At 48.1% G+C, this 13,696-nt stretch overlaps 6 protein-coding genes across 6 annotated transcripts; 1 reads left to right on the top strand and 5 right to left on the bottom strand.

Moving 5' to 3' along the window:
- Positions 1–46: 46 nt before the first annotated feature.
- E1B28_004831 (uncharacterized protein) lies at positions 47–1,297 on the bottom strand. Its single transcript, XM_043149355.1, has 3 exons — positions 1,170–1,297; positions 649–1,114; positions 47–597 (listed from the first exon to the last, which is right to left on the bottom strand). Exons 2-3 carry the CDS (start codon positions 1,100–1,102, stop codon positions 131–133), a joined length of 921 nt encoding a protein of 306 aa, XP_043013959.1. The 5' UTR covers positions 1,103–1,114; positions 1,170–1,297; the 3' UTR covers positions 47–130.
- Positions 1,298–2,146: 849 nt separating this feature from the next.
- E1B28_004830 (uncharacterized protein) lies at positions 2,147–3,176 on the top strand. The gene is made up of 5 exons (XM_043149354.1): positions 2,147–2,499; positions 2,551–2,608; positions 2,664–2,768; positions 2,837–2,906; positions 2,963–3,176. The coding sequence occupies exons 1-5, from the start codon at positions 2,262–2,264 to the stop codon at positions 3,047–3,049; spliced, it is 558 nt and encodes a 185-aa protein (XP_043013958.1). The 5' UTR covers positions 2,147–2,261; the 3' UTR covers positions 3,050–3,176.
- Positions 3,177–5,236: 2,060 nt separating this feature from the next.
- On the bottom strand, positions 5,237–5,465 carry E1B28_004829 (uncharacterized protein; the record flags this gene model as incomplete). The annotated part of the gene is made up of 1 exon (XM_043149353.1): positions 5,237–5,465. A coding segment is annotated over one exon (229 nt), but the record flags the coding sequence as incomplete, so codon positions are not given.
- Positions 5,466–6,354: 889 nt separating this feature from the next.
- Positions 6,355–7,693, bottom strand: E1B28_004828 (uncharacterized protein; the record flags this gene model as incomplete). The annotated part of the gene is made up of 4 exons (XM_043149352.1): positions 6,355–6,501; positions 6,556–6,860; positions 6,914–7,361; positions 7,424–7,693. 4 exons carry the CDS (start codon positions 7,691–7,693, stop codon positions 6,355–6,357), a joined length of 1,170 nt encoding a protein of 389 aa, XP_043013956.1.
- A 1,100-nt stretch (positions 7,694–8,793) lies between these two features.
- On the bottom strand, positions 8,794–12,034 carry E1B28_004827 (uncharacterized protein). The gene is made up of 4 exons (XM_043149351.1): positions 11,102–12,034; positions 10,930–11,030; positions 10,690–10,877; positions 8,794–10,634 (listed from the first exon to the last, which is right to left on the bottom strand). Exons 1-4 carry the CDS (start codon positions 12,000–12,002, stop codon positions 8,993–8,995), a joined length of 2,832 nt encoding a protein of 943 aa, XP_043013955.1. The 5' UTR covers positions 12,003–12,034; the 3' UTR covers positions 8,794–8,992.
- Positions 12,035–12,118: 84 nt separating this feature from the next.
- E1B28_004826 (uncharacterized protein) lies at positions 12,119–13,242 on the bottom strand. Its single transcript, XM_043149350.1, has 5 exons — positions 12,991–13,242; positions 12,727–12,926; positions 12,604–12,670; positions 12,455–12,542; positions 12,119–12,399 (listed from the first exon to the last, which is right to left on the bottom strand). The coding sequence occupies exons 1-5, from the start codon at positions 13,051–13,053 to the stop codon at positions 12,371–12,373; spliced, it is 447 nt and encodes a 148-aa protein (XP_043013954.1). The 5' UTR covers positions 13,054–13,242; the 3' UTR covers positions 12,119–12,370.
- Positions 13,243–13,696: the final 454 nt, after the last annotated feature.

The following is a 13,696-nucleotide window of genomic DNA, read 5'->3' as shown; positions in this document are numbered from 1 at the left end:
GGGTAAGCGTGGCATCGTTCCCTGCACCGCCAATGGGATTTATAAAGTGACATTCCAAGTGACCTGACCATTGACCATTTAACGGATCTGAGATGTACACACAAATGCAGAAAAAAAGTACCTAACCGGTCTACATACCCTCTTCGTCTCCGACGATCTCAGCCCCAGGGAGGAGCCATCGAAAAGTAATGCTAAGCCTTACCTTTCTGTTAATCCAGACCCCCCCTGTTTCACTTTCAACATAGTCCTGAGATCGATGTGGTATTCCATGCGTCCACTTGTACCTAGCATCTTCTGTCATGACGAGGATGCTGCGTTCTGGAATATACAGGTCGTGCTCCAGCAACATTTCATCTGAACAACGTCCTTCAGCCTCATTGTCGACTGAGCTCCCACGCTGTCGGACGAATTGCATAACACATCCGCTCGACAGGCTGACGCCTACAATCCCATCCCCAAAACGACGAAGGAGATCAACGTGAGCGGTAATGCCCTCCCCGGGGTTGTACAGGTTGATGATCGCTTGTCGCGCCCGCCTGGGAATAGATGGGAAGAGGAGGGAATGAACATTCGGAGGTAACAGCGGTCGGAGGAGTTCTGAAACCGTGCACAGAAGTGATAGCAGAGGTGCGGGTATACCAGACGTACCAACGTGTTCCTTGCTCCCCGGAGAAAGTTGAGTTGATGACGATGGGGCACGCCCAAACAGCATTATTTGATTCACTTCGGGAGAGGTGAAGTAAGTTGCCAAGCAATAACGGAAGACGGTATCGGCAACTTCTCCCGGTAACAGTATCGATGGGTCGAAAAAGAGACCTGGGATCGGAGGAGGTAACAACTGTGCAGGAGTGAACCTTTTCCCAAGCCCCCGGCGTCCTTCAGGGCTTCCTATAAAAGCCAAAGGAGAGCTAGTCCCAGCTGAAAACAATGAGCTGGGTGATGCTTCGTCTTGTTCTGCCCGTTCTGCCGGGATAGTGATGCGAAGAGCCAGTCGCTTTGAACTACTATCGGTCGATTGAAATTCAAGGTCGGAACGTTTCCGTTTCAAAGAATCAGATTCAAGGGTGTCGTCTAACAAGTTGCTAGGTGCTCGGCAGGTCATTGGATTGCCTCACTAGTTGTTGCGGTGAATCAGAGTAGGAACGTAGATCCAGGCAAAGATCATTTACGAGGTAGTCGTATATCAGGTCCGCCAAGATTCAAGGATGAAGGGAATGTAGAATAGCGAAGCGGAGGAGTATACGTGTATGGTAGTTCGGAACGAAGTAGAAATCGTGGGAAGTTGATGAAATCACCGGTACACTGTTTAACTTCAGTTAATCCCCCCCTCAACTTTGGGTGGTTAGAACACCTCCGGGGTTTCCAAATATCTGGCTATGCATCAATAAAGAAAGCCAATCTCATCGCGAACATGTTCGTCCATCTGGCGTCGACCATACATTCGCAGACACCAGAACAAGAGTACTAGTCACGCCATCGAGAGAAAAGAGGGAAGGGTTATCTGTCGTGTCAAAGTTGCATCGTTTGAATCTTTCCTCTTGTCACAAACTTTGGGAAAGTTATGGTGAAGTGTAGCAAAAATCTATGGTGGATGTTACTTCTTCTTGATTGACATGTATGTGGAACTGGGTACGAATTCTCATCGAATTTTTGAAAGCCTTAATGACCCTCTGCCTGCGGTACCAGCTCTTTCGACGCAAACACAGGACGACGCGATAGGAAACTTTTGATTACCTTTCACCGGCTGCTCTGTAGGTCTCACCGGACTTTTGCACTTCTCTTTTATGGCTAACATGCCATTGTCAGTGATCGTCAATGCGTCTGTATCGATGGGAAAACACGCGTTGGCGGCAAGAACAGAAGTGGGTCTCCTCGCTGTCCCCAAAATACATTCTCATGCTCAGCGTGGATATCAAGATTTGGAATGATACACGCCGACTAGTCAGGAACTCATATCAACATGTTGACATCACCTTCAGAATTCGAGTTGTGATTTTGAGATTCGGATTTCGCGGTATACCGATAGAGAGTGATACACCCGGTCTATACCGGTACCCGTAATGGTATTCTGGGGTGGGATCTAGGTTCTGTGTACCTGTGTACCTTGAATCTGCATAAATCATGAGGCCAACGCGGGAACCGGTATCTGAGTAACCGTCGTGGAAGTCCGTTTAGACTTTACACTTTGCGCTACTTTCATTCACATTCAGCCACTATTAGTACACCAACCCCCCCCTGTAATTCACTTGTTACAGTAACTCATGGTTTCAACACCTCCCGATATATCACGTATAACAGGGAATGCACCTGACCATGTCAAATCTTTCTTAGCGGACCCCACAACGTTGGAGGATGTTTCCGGTTTGAGCCGGACTGTACGAGGATTCGGGTATGATATAATTGCGAGGATGGAGGTTACGGAGGTGTCGGTGAGTAAAAAGATGGATGAGCCGCTAAAAGAAGAAGGAAGGGTTGTAGTGAAAATGAAAATCGAGCAAGGTGCGGTTTTCCCGAGGTTTACTCGTTCCTTGGCGTAAAGGTGTTTTCTAGATATGGTACACGGAGGACTGCACATGCATGGAGGTTGTTCGGCATTCATAATCGACACGTTCGTGGTCCCGTTCGAGGTTCATCGCCACATCCTCACCCATGGCGTTCCCTAGATGCACCACTTTGGCAATGGCGGCTCTTACATTAGGGACCGTCGGGAAGAAGTTATCGAATGTTTCTCTGGCACTGAACATCTTATATCATGCACCAGCAGCACTGTCATTATCCGGTTCCTTTGAATGACTACTAGTACTATGATGTAGCTGACGCTTCCTCCTTGGTGTAGGGGGGAGGAACTGCGAATTGTGAGCACCACTTTGACGGTTGGTGGGAGGGCGTTTTCTGCCCGGACTGAAGTGCGTGATATTAATACATCTTGATACAACTAAGCGTTACTGATTCTTTCCTGCAGATGTGGAGTGATACACACAACAGACTCGTAGCCTCAGGTGTACATGTCAAGTTATCGCCTTCCACAGGGAGGACACCTAAACTTTGATACAGTAACACAATCTTGAATGACGATATTCGTTCAGGATCGATCTTGTAGGGAACCTTTAAGTCATCCAATACATTTACAAACATGAAAGTCGAGACCGAAGGGAAGAGAAGGGAAGCCTCTCAACTATAAACTCCTGCTTTGTGAGCTTCGTCGCCACCCTCCTGACTGACCCGAATTTCTTCGGCCCAGTCCACTGCATCTCTACGGCCCTTCCCCACATCTACACCGAACCAGATCACGAACGAAGCGCCAGCACAGAGCGCGAACAGAAATGGGAATCCCATCCAGTTACTGCCACTCTTGTCAATGATAGCTTGGATGACATTAGGTCCGATCATGGACGACGCCCGATTGGAAAGGCCGAACAAGCCGAAAAACTAGAGAAAATGGGTAGGTTGTTAGCTAAACCATTTTTGGGGAATGAGGTTAATTACCATGTTATCAAACCCCGGAGGGGTCAGCTCCGCCATCATGGTTTGCGAAAAGGCGTAGTATGGTGCTTGGAAGAGGCCAAAAACGATGTTGTAGAACCTGTCACGATTTCTTTGAGAGGACAGCAAATAACGCACGGAACATTTCCATACCAGAACTCCCATGCGTTGTGAAACCCTATCTTGTTCGTCCAAATTCCAATCATGCCCCATAGCGGAATCATAATCGTGACCAGATTGGTGACAATGAACTTTGAAGAAAACACAGTGAGTGGACTTCGCGACTCAAAAGGAATCGAACATACCATCTTCTTGGTGCTAATATTCCAGTACCTTTGGATATACCAGAACCCCAAGGTACTGATCGTAGATGTGATGGCTTGCGCTAATCCAAGGTAGGTGTTCTGAAGAAAGCTAAAGGAGAACTTGGTGTTCTGGCAGATGGACACCAAGGTACCTGTCGTATTGAGGCCCTGGGCGGTGAGAACGGAACTCAAAAGATTTTCGCTTCAACGAATTGATTAATACACTCACATCTGCCAAAAGAAAGAAAGCGAAGAGGTAGATGAAAGTGAAGGGCAGTTTCTTGTATTGTTTGAGGGCGGCCCAGATCTATCGTGAGGACCGGTTAGAATGCATACGAAATCTAAACACGGGGATGGACTGACTTGTTTCCAGCCGATTGTCAGATAGTGTTCGCCCTTAGGAACAAGGGGACCCCGACGCGGTTGTTGGAATATGACTGTTGTTGTCATGAGCTGTAACATTCTTTCCAAAAGTAGAAACAACTGCGTACACCACCAGATTCCTGTAATCACCCAATACATATTTGTTCTAGGCTCTTACCTGAGTGGTTGCATCACAAGAATAAGATATTGCTCACAGGACGATAACGTAGTTATTCACAAGCGGATTCTCGGCCAAAGGAAGCAGAAGCGATAGATTCAAGCAAAGGGTGACTATGTAACCGATGTTGCTGTGCATCTAGATGCCAGAGGTAATCATGAGTACAGGAGACACTAGTGAAAGGAGAAACTGACTGTGCTGATATTGCTAATTCTGTTTTTTTCTAGACTTTCCTCTCGTTCGTATTCCTCCCGGTCGGTCTGCCCAGCTTCGTAACTCTCCCGTAATTTGCGAGCATGTGCAGTGTTTCGTGCCAGTCGAGGGAATAAAGCAGCATAAAACACCAGTGTAGCGCCATAAGAAATGAAACCGACCATGTACAAACCCATCGCAAGCGGCCATCGAGAAGGGTTCGTGAGACTCATAACGGCGAATTGTGCCGCCCAGCAGATACAAGTGATGACCAAAAGCAACCAACGACCGAAAGTTCCATAGTCTGCAGCTGAACCGATGGTTGTGAATATCAAGGTCATTATCTGGAAGTCGTCCTTCTCATTAGAATTTCGTGTGAGGGAAGCTGGATAGTACTGACCGCGAAACTGATACCGTTGGCAATCAGAACAATGCTGGATACCTCTTTCGTTCCCCCTCCCCAAGGTAGGACACATCGTCCTGAAGAACCGTCTCCAGAACAAGAAGAACCTGGTCCTCGCACTGGGTCAAAACCGGCGGAAGTAGCGAGTGACTGGAAGATTGTCATCGTGAACCCAAGGGGGCCAACGCCCTATTCTACACGTTGAGCATACTGCAAGATGTATTCTGAATCTTTTCGTACGTTATCTCCATTGTAATACACTGGATGCCGATCTCAGAAGTTTCGACTATAACAGAATGATGTACCACTCACAGTAATAGCTCCATAACTCTCTTCGAGTCACTACCGGCTCGTTCTTGCTGATAGAGGAAACGAAAGCAATGCCCCCTTTTCGTCTTTGTGGGCCGGTTGCATCGTGGTTCACACTAGCGATTTCAACGGAACTTGTTTTGCTATCTTCCAATCCATCGTTGCTGCCGCGAATGTCAAGAGGAATTGAGGCTTGAGCCACTGGAATCTCCGGTGCTGGAAGTCGAGACATCGTCGATACCCAACGATGTCAGCGGAACTGGAACGGACGATGTGCGGCTGCGTCTCTGGGCCATAAGTACAGTAAATAAGGTGGCGGGAGCAGAGGGCCAGCTGATAAGGTCATTTTCCCACAAGTTTGTCCTATTCCGGGACCACGTCGCTGGTGGTTGCCCAGACCTCCCCAGTGCTTCGTTTGGCTTATTCTCCTTGCAAATTCTTCCTATCGTAGAAAACATGGGCCGACTTCCTTCGAATTCAACGTAAGAAATATGATGTGAGGAAGATACGTAGTCAACACATACCACATTAATAATACGTGTTTTGCGAGTTCCGTACTGAGTTCCGTGCTTTGTTCCCATACCGGGTCATACAGATCATTGTACAAACTGGGCAGTAGATGAAACAGGGCGTCTTCGAAGAAGCCAGGGAAACTAAATCGAGGTTGCAGTCGAGTCAAGGCTTCTAGAATCTCGATAGAACGTGTCCCATGCGCGTTATCAATACAGTTATCTGGAGTCCCAATATTATCAGGTGACTGCTGTGGTTCTGCAGGTCGGTTGCTTTTGAAAGCAGGCTGCGTAGAGATCAAGATATGTTGAAGATATGTACTGCAGCTGTTAATTGGAAGCTGGGTTGCATTTAACATGATTCAGCAGCAAAGTGGGCACTCGGAGATATAGACCAAGATTTTAAGTTTTCGTTGCCGCTATGATACAGCGTTACGAGGAAGGTCGGACGAATGAAACTGAGGACCGATGTGTGGGCACAGGAAGAACTGCTTCGAAACCGTGCCTAAACAAATACAAATACCCGAGTATATATGCAGCGAAACATGTCGATGGAACAGAAGTGGGTATATCATTATCTACATTCTATGCAGAAAGCTAATAAAAAGTCGTTCAGAGACGGGTTGCCAGTGAGTTTTCTCTCGGGGCAAAGGGGTAGTCCGTATATCCTATTGGGTCAAGACTTCCAGGAAAATAGAAGGTGGCCCTATTGTACGGGGTCAGAGGAATATTTTGTCGCAGCCGGTATGGCAAGTCAGGCTGCAATTTCAGATCAGTCGAATTGTGCTGTTAGTGACAGGTTGAATGACAGACGTTGGATATGAACCGTCTTCCGTACGCAACCAAATCGCCTTTAGTATCCGCAAGCTCAACTCCTTTCTCCAAGTCAAAGTTCCCTGCAGAAATTAAACGTCGACCATCTTGGCTGTCATTTCCACCGGGTCCTTTGGTCCATATTTCACGAATGAATTCGTTGCTCCGGTCTCCTACATCCTCAACGTTTTCAACACCGTCAACTCGAGGGTCAACGACGTGGATGTACGCAAAAGTCGGATGAGAATTCTTAATTTGGCTCACGAGGTACGAATACGTCGGTTTGGGATCTCTCACTCCGGCATCTGTTTTGAACTACTCTCAACTTCCCTTCCTCTCGATGAACATGACCACTCACCTTGGTATGTATTCCACGGACTCAGTCTGATCCCTGTCTTTCTAGGTCCCACAGCTTTGACAACGGCATCGACCACTTCCAACGCAAACCTGGCTTGATTCTCTATACTACCGCCATACTCATCCGTGCGATGATTACTCGACTCCTTCAAGAACTGCTCGATAAGATATCCATTAGCCCCATGAATCTCAACTCCGTCAAAGCCAGCCTTGTGTACAGCGTTTCTTGCTGCAGTCGCGTAGTACCGGGTATATTCCTGGATCTCTTCAACCGTTAACGCTCGAGGAGCTGGATCAGTCTCTGGTCGATTCGATAGTGGGATGTCAGACGCCGAAACGTATGGATATGACGGATCCTCGGACTTCAGCTGAGCAGGGAATGCTGCTCGACCCACAGCCCACATCTGCAGGTTTATATACGATCCTTTCTCATGTACAGCATCGACAATCTGCAGAATGACGATATATGGTTCAACGATGATCGAGAACTCGAAACAACTATCAGACGCACCTCTTTCCATGCCGTGATTTGTGCATCTGACCATATGCCTGGTACGTTAGAGTACCCTCCCGCCCGTGGGTGAATAAAGGTTGCCTCTGTTGTGAGAAGGGTACCCGGTTCACTTCCGCGTTGAGAATAGTATTCCTTGACTATTGGTACGAGTGGTACGTGATTGGCATCGGCCCGGAACCTTGTAAGAGGCGAGAGAACTACTCTGTGATTCAGTTGAACGTCACCGATGGTGATGGGCTGGAAAAGCTTAGAGACTGAAGTTGTCATCGATGAGAAGGGGGTTCCAAGCTTGGTTATCAATGTTGTATTTGATCCAGACCAATTTATACTCCCTCCCACTGTAGTCTCGCGTGAGCCAGGCGGCTGGGAAATCCCGGGAGGAAGTGAGGGCCCAATTCAGTGGTGGGGTTTTTTTTAGCCGGTTTGACCAGTCCACTATCTGCGCGTCACAACCATGGTCCATAAAATGAAGTACATCCCTGTCTTCTCTCAGAGAGAAGTGCCTAAACTCTAGATTATATCTAAGAGCACCTAGCTGGGGAGGACATCTCGTTGCTTGTCGGGCCGTAAAGAGTCCTCACCATCAAATGCGCCCGCCCTCCACCTTCGAAGCGGAAGCCGTTTTTCAGTGATCTGAGTGGGGGTTCGTGGGCCAATTTCGGTCAAAAATCCGGTCTTTTCGGTTAGGGCTCACCGGGATTAGCGGGGGGTTCTCAGGAGGCGAGTGTGACTCATGTGACGCAGCTGCTCTGTGGTCGGTTTCAGTGTTGCTCGGACACATTGTCCAGGGACAGAATGTGTGTCCCGTGGACAGCGTGTCCGACAAATCAGTGGCGGACACATTTGTTGTCCGTGTAGCGGACACAGGAAAAACAGTGGGCCGGTCACGGTCCGCCTACCCCGTCGTGCATAGATAACGATGAGCGTCACAGATACATGTTTGTAGATAACGATATCGCGCCACCACCTCTCCTTTTATTATATGAGTTCATCTCATCCTACTTCCTGTACTCACATAACCATGGCTTCAGATCGAAGTGAATGGGTACAGCATTTCTTCAATTTTACATATGTATCATAAATTTATTAGTTGAACTTGACAGCAGCTTGGTTAAACCTGTAAGTAAAAAGGCTAAAGGAATATTGAATCAGAGGGACTTTGACAGAAAAGTGTGCATATAGAGACAAATGTACTTGCCAAATCCCAGACATTACAAGTGATAGCTGTCCTGTGCAGCCATCATGAAGAAGGGTAGAAAGACAGTCGCGCGGCGTTGGGTCTCGGTGACGCCGGCATGTCTCCTGGTGCCCCATGATCGTGGGCGTGGGAAGGTCAAAACTACAAAATGTGTCCGCCACTGACCTGTCGGCTACACGTGGTGACGGCTAGTGTCCGACAGTGTCCTGAGCAACACTGGTCGGTTTCCCAGCTTTTAGGGCGTTTATCGCAATCGTAGTAAAGAATCATTGTATAGTTCTGGTATAAGTAGTCATTAAAGTGCCATGAAAATCGAAAGTATTAATATACAACTGCCCAAAAGGATTCCACGAACTTAGAATTCGAACCTAAGATGATTTATCTAGACGAGCCTGAACCACCAATAGACTAGCTCTCGCTCCTACAGCAACCATGGCAGCACCGACATCACCCAGAGTCCGCGATACAGAGCCTGCTAGAACAGCTCCTGCTGTGGTACCACTAACGATCTGAGTCAACTCCCTCGAAGGCGATTGCATCGCCCTTCGTCGCGATCGTCCACAAAGCACAACAACATTCGCCCCTTTCTTGACCGCATTCGTCAGTTCAGTCAGCGGAGGGGTGTCCCCTGTCGAAGGAACAGTGGAAACCATATCAACAACCTCCTGCAAAGGCTTCGAAGTCTTCTTGACACTGAACGAAATCCTCGAGAATCCAGCATTGGAATGAGTCTCCCAAAGAATGTTATCGGCAGTATCACTAGCCAATCTTGTCTGAGTGGTTTGTTGACCGTAAACTGTATCCGCGCCGCTGATGGTGTTGTGAACTACTTTCTCTTTTTCGGCGTCGCTCTCGCCCTCGTCGCCGCTTTCGTCACCATCCTGGCATTTTATTCTGACAACGATGGCTTTGACACCGGAGTTTCTGGAACAGATCTGAACCAAAAACTCGAGAGCTAGTCTGTCATCTGGGCCACCGAAGAAGGGGAGGAAGAGTAAAGTGTCGGCGGTTTGAAGGGGAGACGCGGTCAAGGCGGACTCTACGCTTAGACGTCCACTTCCGCGATCCACGAACAAAGCGACATCACAAGGAGTAGTCAAGAACATCTTCCTAATGAACTCGGCGTAAACCACTGAAGACATCTGGTCATGTTGGGTCGCGCCGGCTTCGCCCGGTCCAGAGGAGGTGGCAGAACGATTGAAGACACCATCAAATGGATTTCTGGCAGCCAGACCTTCTTGGTTGCCAAGAGCGGCGGTGGCAGCGCCGGAGCCGGTACTAGCCCAGGGAATCAAGACCATTTCCACCTTCCTATCTTCAACATGTCGAGAGACGACGTTGGGAAACTCTTCCCATGGGACAACCTCTAATGCAGTGTCGAGCGTGCTCCCTTGGCCTGCAGAAGTTGAACGGTTGCCCAGCCCCGCTAACCACGCAAAGGTGTTGAAAACAGACGTGACAGGGTCGGTGTGAACGAGAGCAGCGGCTTCTGTTGACCTGAAGACTGCTGAAGTTCTATTCGTAAGTTCAATCAGACGGAGCAGAGTGAACTCGACAAATCCGGAGGCCGCTGAGTTTTTCGAACTCTCCTTGGGAAGCGTTGGGAGCTCGGGAGAATCGGCCTTGGCATCAATGTCGGAGCCATTAGTGGAATCGACCAAAGTGGCGGTTGGTGGTGCTACATCGCTGAATAGGTGTAACAACTGAGCTAAGGTCATAGCAGCGGGCAGCTGCTCAAGCTTGTCAAGGACTAGTGCGAAACGGGTCCTATTCGAGCCGTCCACAACGGTCTTCTGGCCATCCTTTCCTCCTTCGGAATCACCAAGGACGGGCTTCGGGGCATGAGAAGGCGCTGAGGAATGAATGCGTACCCTCTCAGGGTAGAATGCAAGCGTCAATGGCGTAGTTATGAATGTGAGCACGATGGCATGAATGACAAACATGGAGAAGGTGCGGTCATCAAGAACTTTCGCCTGGTACCCAACATTGAGAACGATAAGTTCAACAAGACTGAAGTCGATTCTGTTAGCCTGCAGTAGGGGAAAGTATACACAGTAGGACGAACCCTTTGCAACTCATCAAACTTCCGATAGCACCTGCCTCTCTCCAGCTGAAGCCGAATACCGAGGCTGCCGCCGCGCAAGGTACGAATTTTGACACGAAGGCGACCAAACATATGAGGATAATGTACCCCCAAGTGGCACCAGTGTCAAGCAGTCCTAGATTAGTACGCAATCCAGAGAGGGTGAAGTACTAAGCTTATGGTCAGCTGAGAGGGATCCTGACATGATCAATGATGGCGCACCAGCGGCAAAAACAATATACCAACGAGATCTTCGATTTTCTCTACTAGGGATATTGCGAAACCATTCTCTTTTGGAATGATGAGACCAGTCAGGAAACCGCCTGAAGACCGAGGAAAAGGGCCGAGGTGTCAGCACATCATTATAAAGACGGGAAAGACTCGTAAGGCATACCAAAAATTGCATGAATTCCGATGATATCCGTGAAGAACGCAGAGAGGAAGACCAATAACAAGGTGATCGTCATCATCAATGTTGTTGGCGTCCCTTGTTCCAAGCTACCGGTTCTCCTTGCCGTCCAAGCAAAAACCCATCGAACAGGATACAACAAGAATATGACGAACCCAATGCTGGCGAGTAAGACATATAGGGCAGTCAGGCCGGTGGCAGCATTGACGAGTGACACCGTCAAAGCCAATAAGATCCACCCAACGACATCGTTCCCAATACCAGCCGACAAGGTAACGACACCGACAGTAGTATCCAACAGCTTGAGCTCTGTCAAGATACGACAGAGTACGGGGAAAGCTGTGATCCCAATCGCAACAGCAACGAAGAGGAGGAAGTATCCAAAGTTCACGGTCGGCGACACGAATTGTTTATAAACGCCAATGCCCAACGCGGCACCAAGCCCCAGCGGGAGGATAAGCCCAACGACGGAAATTATGGCCGATGCACGGAAGTGTCTTTTAAGGACCCGTACGTCTATTTCCATTCCGACCAAGAACATATAGAGGACGAGGCCGACATTGGCTGTGAGGTTGAGGAGGGGCATAGACTGTATGGGGAATATCGTGTCATTGAAATGGGGAATCCGACCCATCACACTAGGTCCAAGTAAAATGCCACCGATTACTTCTGCAATGACCCGTGGTTGGCGAATACGACCGAGAATGAGAGCAAGGATCTGGGTGAAACAGACAATAATGACAAGTTGAATAACCCATAGACGAAGTGGGTCTACGTCGTTATAGCGAATAGGATTGTCACCAGAGATAATTCCTGCTTGACTGGATGCAGCCCTTTTAGCGAGAAGGTCGTGGGCGAGGGCAAAATCCCTGCTGAAGTGGCCCATGGTGGTAACAATGAGACCGGGTAAGGGAGGCTCTGGATTAAATATGGAAACAAGCGCCTCGATCAGGATCGACCCTTAGTAGAGCACAGGAGCTACATTTTAGTCTGGCCAGAATAGGGTAACATACGGGGTCAATAGATCCCTAACATTGTCCAGAGACCAGGGGTACTCTTGGCGAGGGATCAACTAACTTGAGGGGTCTTCATACAGAATAGTTCCGAAAAGAGGATTGTGGATATTGTACATGACTACTGAGAAGAAGGGGTGGGAATTTGTATAGAAGTACACTCTCCCACCGGGACTTACCGTCTGGCAAACAGAAGGTAGCAGGTGTTCTACTGAGATCTCTATGTCATGCATTAGCTGCGCTAAGAGTCTGAACTACATCCACGGCAACCTAATTTGATAAGGTGAGCCTCTGGTTCAATGAGTTTCCAGCAAATAACGAGTACCGCAATGAACACATTCTACGACTGTTCCCGATCGTACTTGAGCTTTCGGTACACGGCATACGCACGTTGAGCCCTGATAGTTCATGTCCTTGGAACGAGAGAAATAAGAACATCAAGCTTTAGCCACAAACGATTTGCACAGCGCACACCTTAGTTTGAATGCACCTAAGACAGCAGAGCTTCTCATAACCAGACTTCTTCCATTTAGCAATGAGACTGAGTTCAAAGTGGTGAGATATTTTAGTTCAAAGTTGAGATAGAATGCGACTCACTTTGCATCTGCGTAACCTTCTTTCAACAACCAATCGTACAATTCCCGGCTGATAGCTTCCCGTTTGTAGTACAGCTCATACACGTATCTCGACCGCGTGTGTGCAATACGCATGATAGGCCACAGGGATTCAGATTTTCGTTTGCCGTCGTGAGATTCGTTCTCAGCATCTCGCATTTTGCGCGCATAGTCGTCCAAAACCTACAAGTGATATAGTCAGCGGTCAGACTCCAAAAAGCGTGATAGAGATACAAGTGGAACTCACGGATTCGATTTCCTCAAATCCTTCTGGTGGCTGCTTTGTCCTGGATGTTCTGATTTTGGGCATGGCAAGAGTAGATGAACAGTGGGAGAGTTGAAGTGACAGTGGCCCAAGGCTATGCCGCGCGCAACGGCGCTTGCGGTGCCTCACTGAGTCTTTCTGGCAGCGGGATTTTCATTATCCTGAGGAAGACTGCAGGATGTCGAGACGGAAAAAGAACTATCTGAGGTATGAATGAGGAAAATATCATAGCGGGAGGTAGGTATGTATACACTAGTCGCGTTCAAAGTTGAAATAGCTACACTGCCAATTGATCTCCACATATGTTCACGATATGTAGAGTCACATGACAATGCCATAAATACTCAGCACAAATGTTTCCAGTGGTCCTCCTGCCCTACTCCTGCATACATTGACCTCTGGTAGGTAAAATATGCCATTTGGACCCATTTCCATCACGGGAGGAACAAGGGATGCCAGAATTTCCTTTGCTGGACTGTGTTATGGCATTATTACGGCATGGTCAACATATGTTCACGATATATTGAGTTTATGGGATATATATACATCTGGAAACCGCTCCCAGACTACATAGTCCTCGATAGTATAAATAGTCATATAGTACATATAGCTTGATACCCTCTACATAGTAACTACCATATTTGGCAGAACTCTATGTAGCACTATCATGCACTATATACTTCATGCT

Source organism: Marasmius oreades, chromosome 2 (assembly GCF_018924745.1).
Source record: "Marasmius oreades isolate 03SP1 chromosome 2, whole genome shotgun sequence".
NCBI classification, from domain to species: Eukaryota; Fungi; Basidiomycota; class Agaricomycetes; order Agaricales; family Marasmiaceae; genus Marasmius; species Marasmius oreades.
Note: the sequence above shows the minus strand (reverse complement) of the source record. Positions and strands in the feature narration are given on the sequence as shown.

Bases quoted from the DNA above. Each gene is read 5' to 3' on its own strand.
- E1B28_004831 (XM_043149355.1), bottom strand. From the start codon at position 1,102: ATGACCTGCCGAGCACCTAGCAACTTGTTAGACGACACCCTTGAATCT. The intron at 598-648 runs GTACGTCTGGTA...GCACGGTTTCAG, and splicing joins GGGGAGCAAGGAACACGTTG to AACTCCTCCGACCGCTGTTA.
- E1B28_004830 (XM_043149354.1), top strand. From the start codon at position 2,262: ATGGTTTCAACACCTCCCGATATATCACGTATAACAGGGAATGCACCT. The intron at 2,609-2,663 runs GTTCGTGGTCCC...GGCGTTCCCTAG, and splicing joins TCGGCATTCATAATCGACAC to ATGCACCACTTTGGCAATGG. The intron at 2,769-2,836 runs GTCATTATCCGG...TCCTTGGTGTAG, and splicing joins TATCATGCACCAGCAGCACT to GGGGGAGGAACTGCGAATTG.
- E1B28_004827 (XM_043149351.1), bottom strand. From the start codon at position 12,002: ATGGGCCACTTCAGCAGGGATTTTGCCCTCGCCCACGACCTTCTCGCT. The intron at 10,878-10,929 runs GTGCGCCATCAT...CCATAAGCTTAG, and splicing joins GTATATTGTTTTTGCCGCTG to TACTTCACCCTCTCTGGATT. The intron at 10,635-10,689 runs GTTCGTCCTACT...AATCGACTTCAG, and splicing joins AGTTTGATGAGTTGCAAAGG to TCTTGTTGAACTTATCGTTC.
- E1B28_004826 (XM_043149350.1), bottom strand. From the start codon at position 13,053: ATGCCCAAAATCAGAACATCCAGGACAAAGCAGCCACCAGAAGGATTT. The intron at 12,543-12,603 runs GTGTGCGCTGTG...TCTCGTTCCAAG, and splicing joins TTAGGTGCATTCAAACTAAG to GACATGAACTATCAGGGCTC. The intron at 12,400-12,454 runs GTACTCGTTATT...TTATCAAATTAG, and splicing joins CGTAGAATGTGTTCATTGCG to GTTGCCGTGGATGTAGTTCA.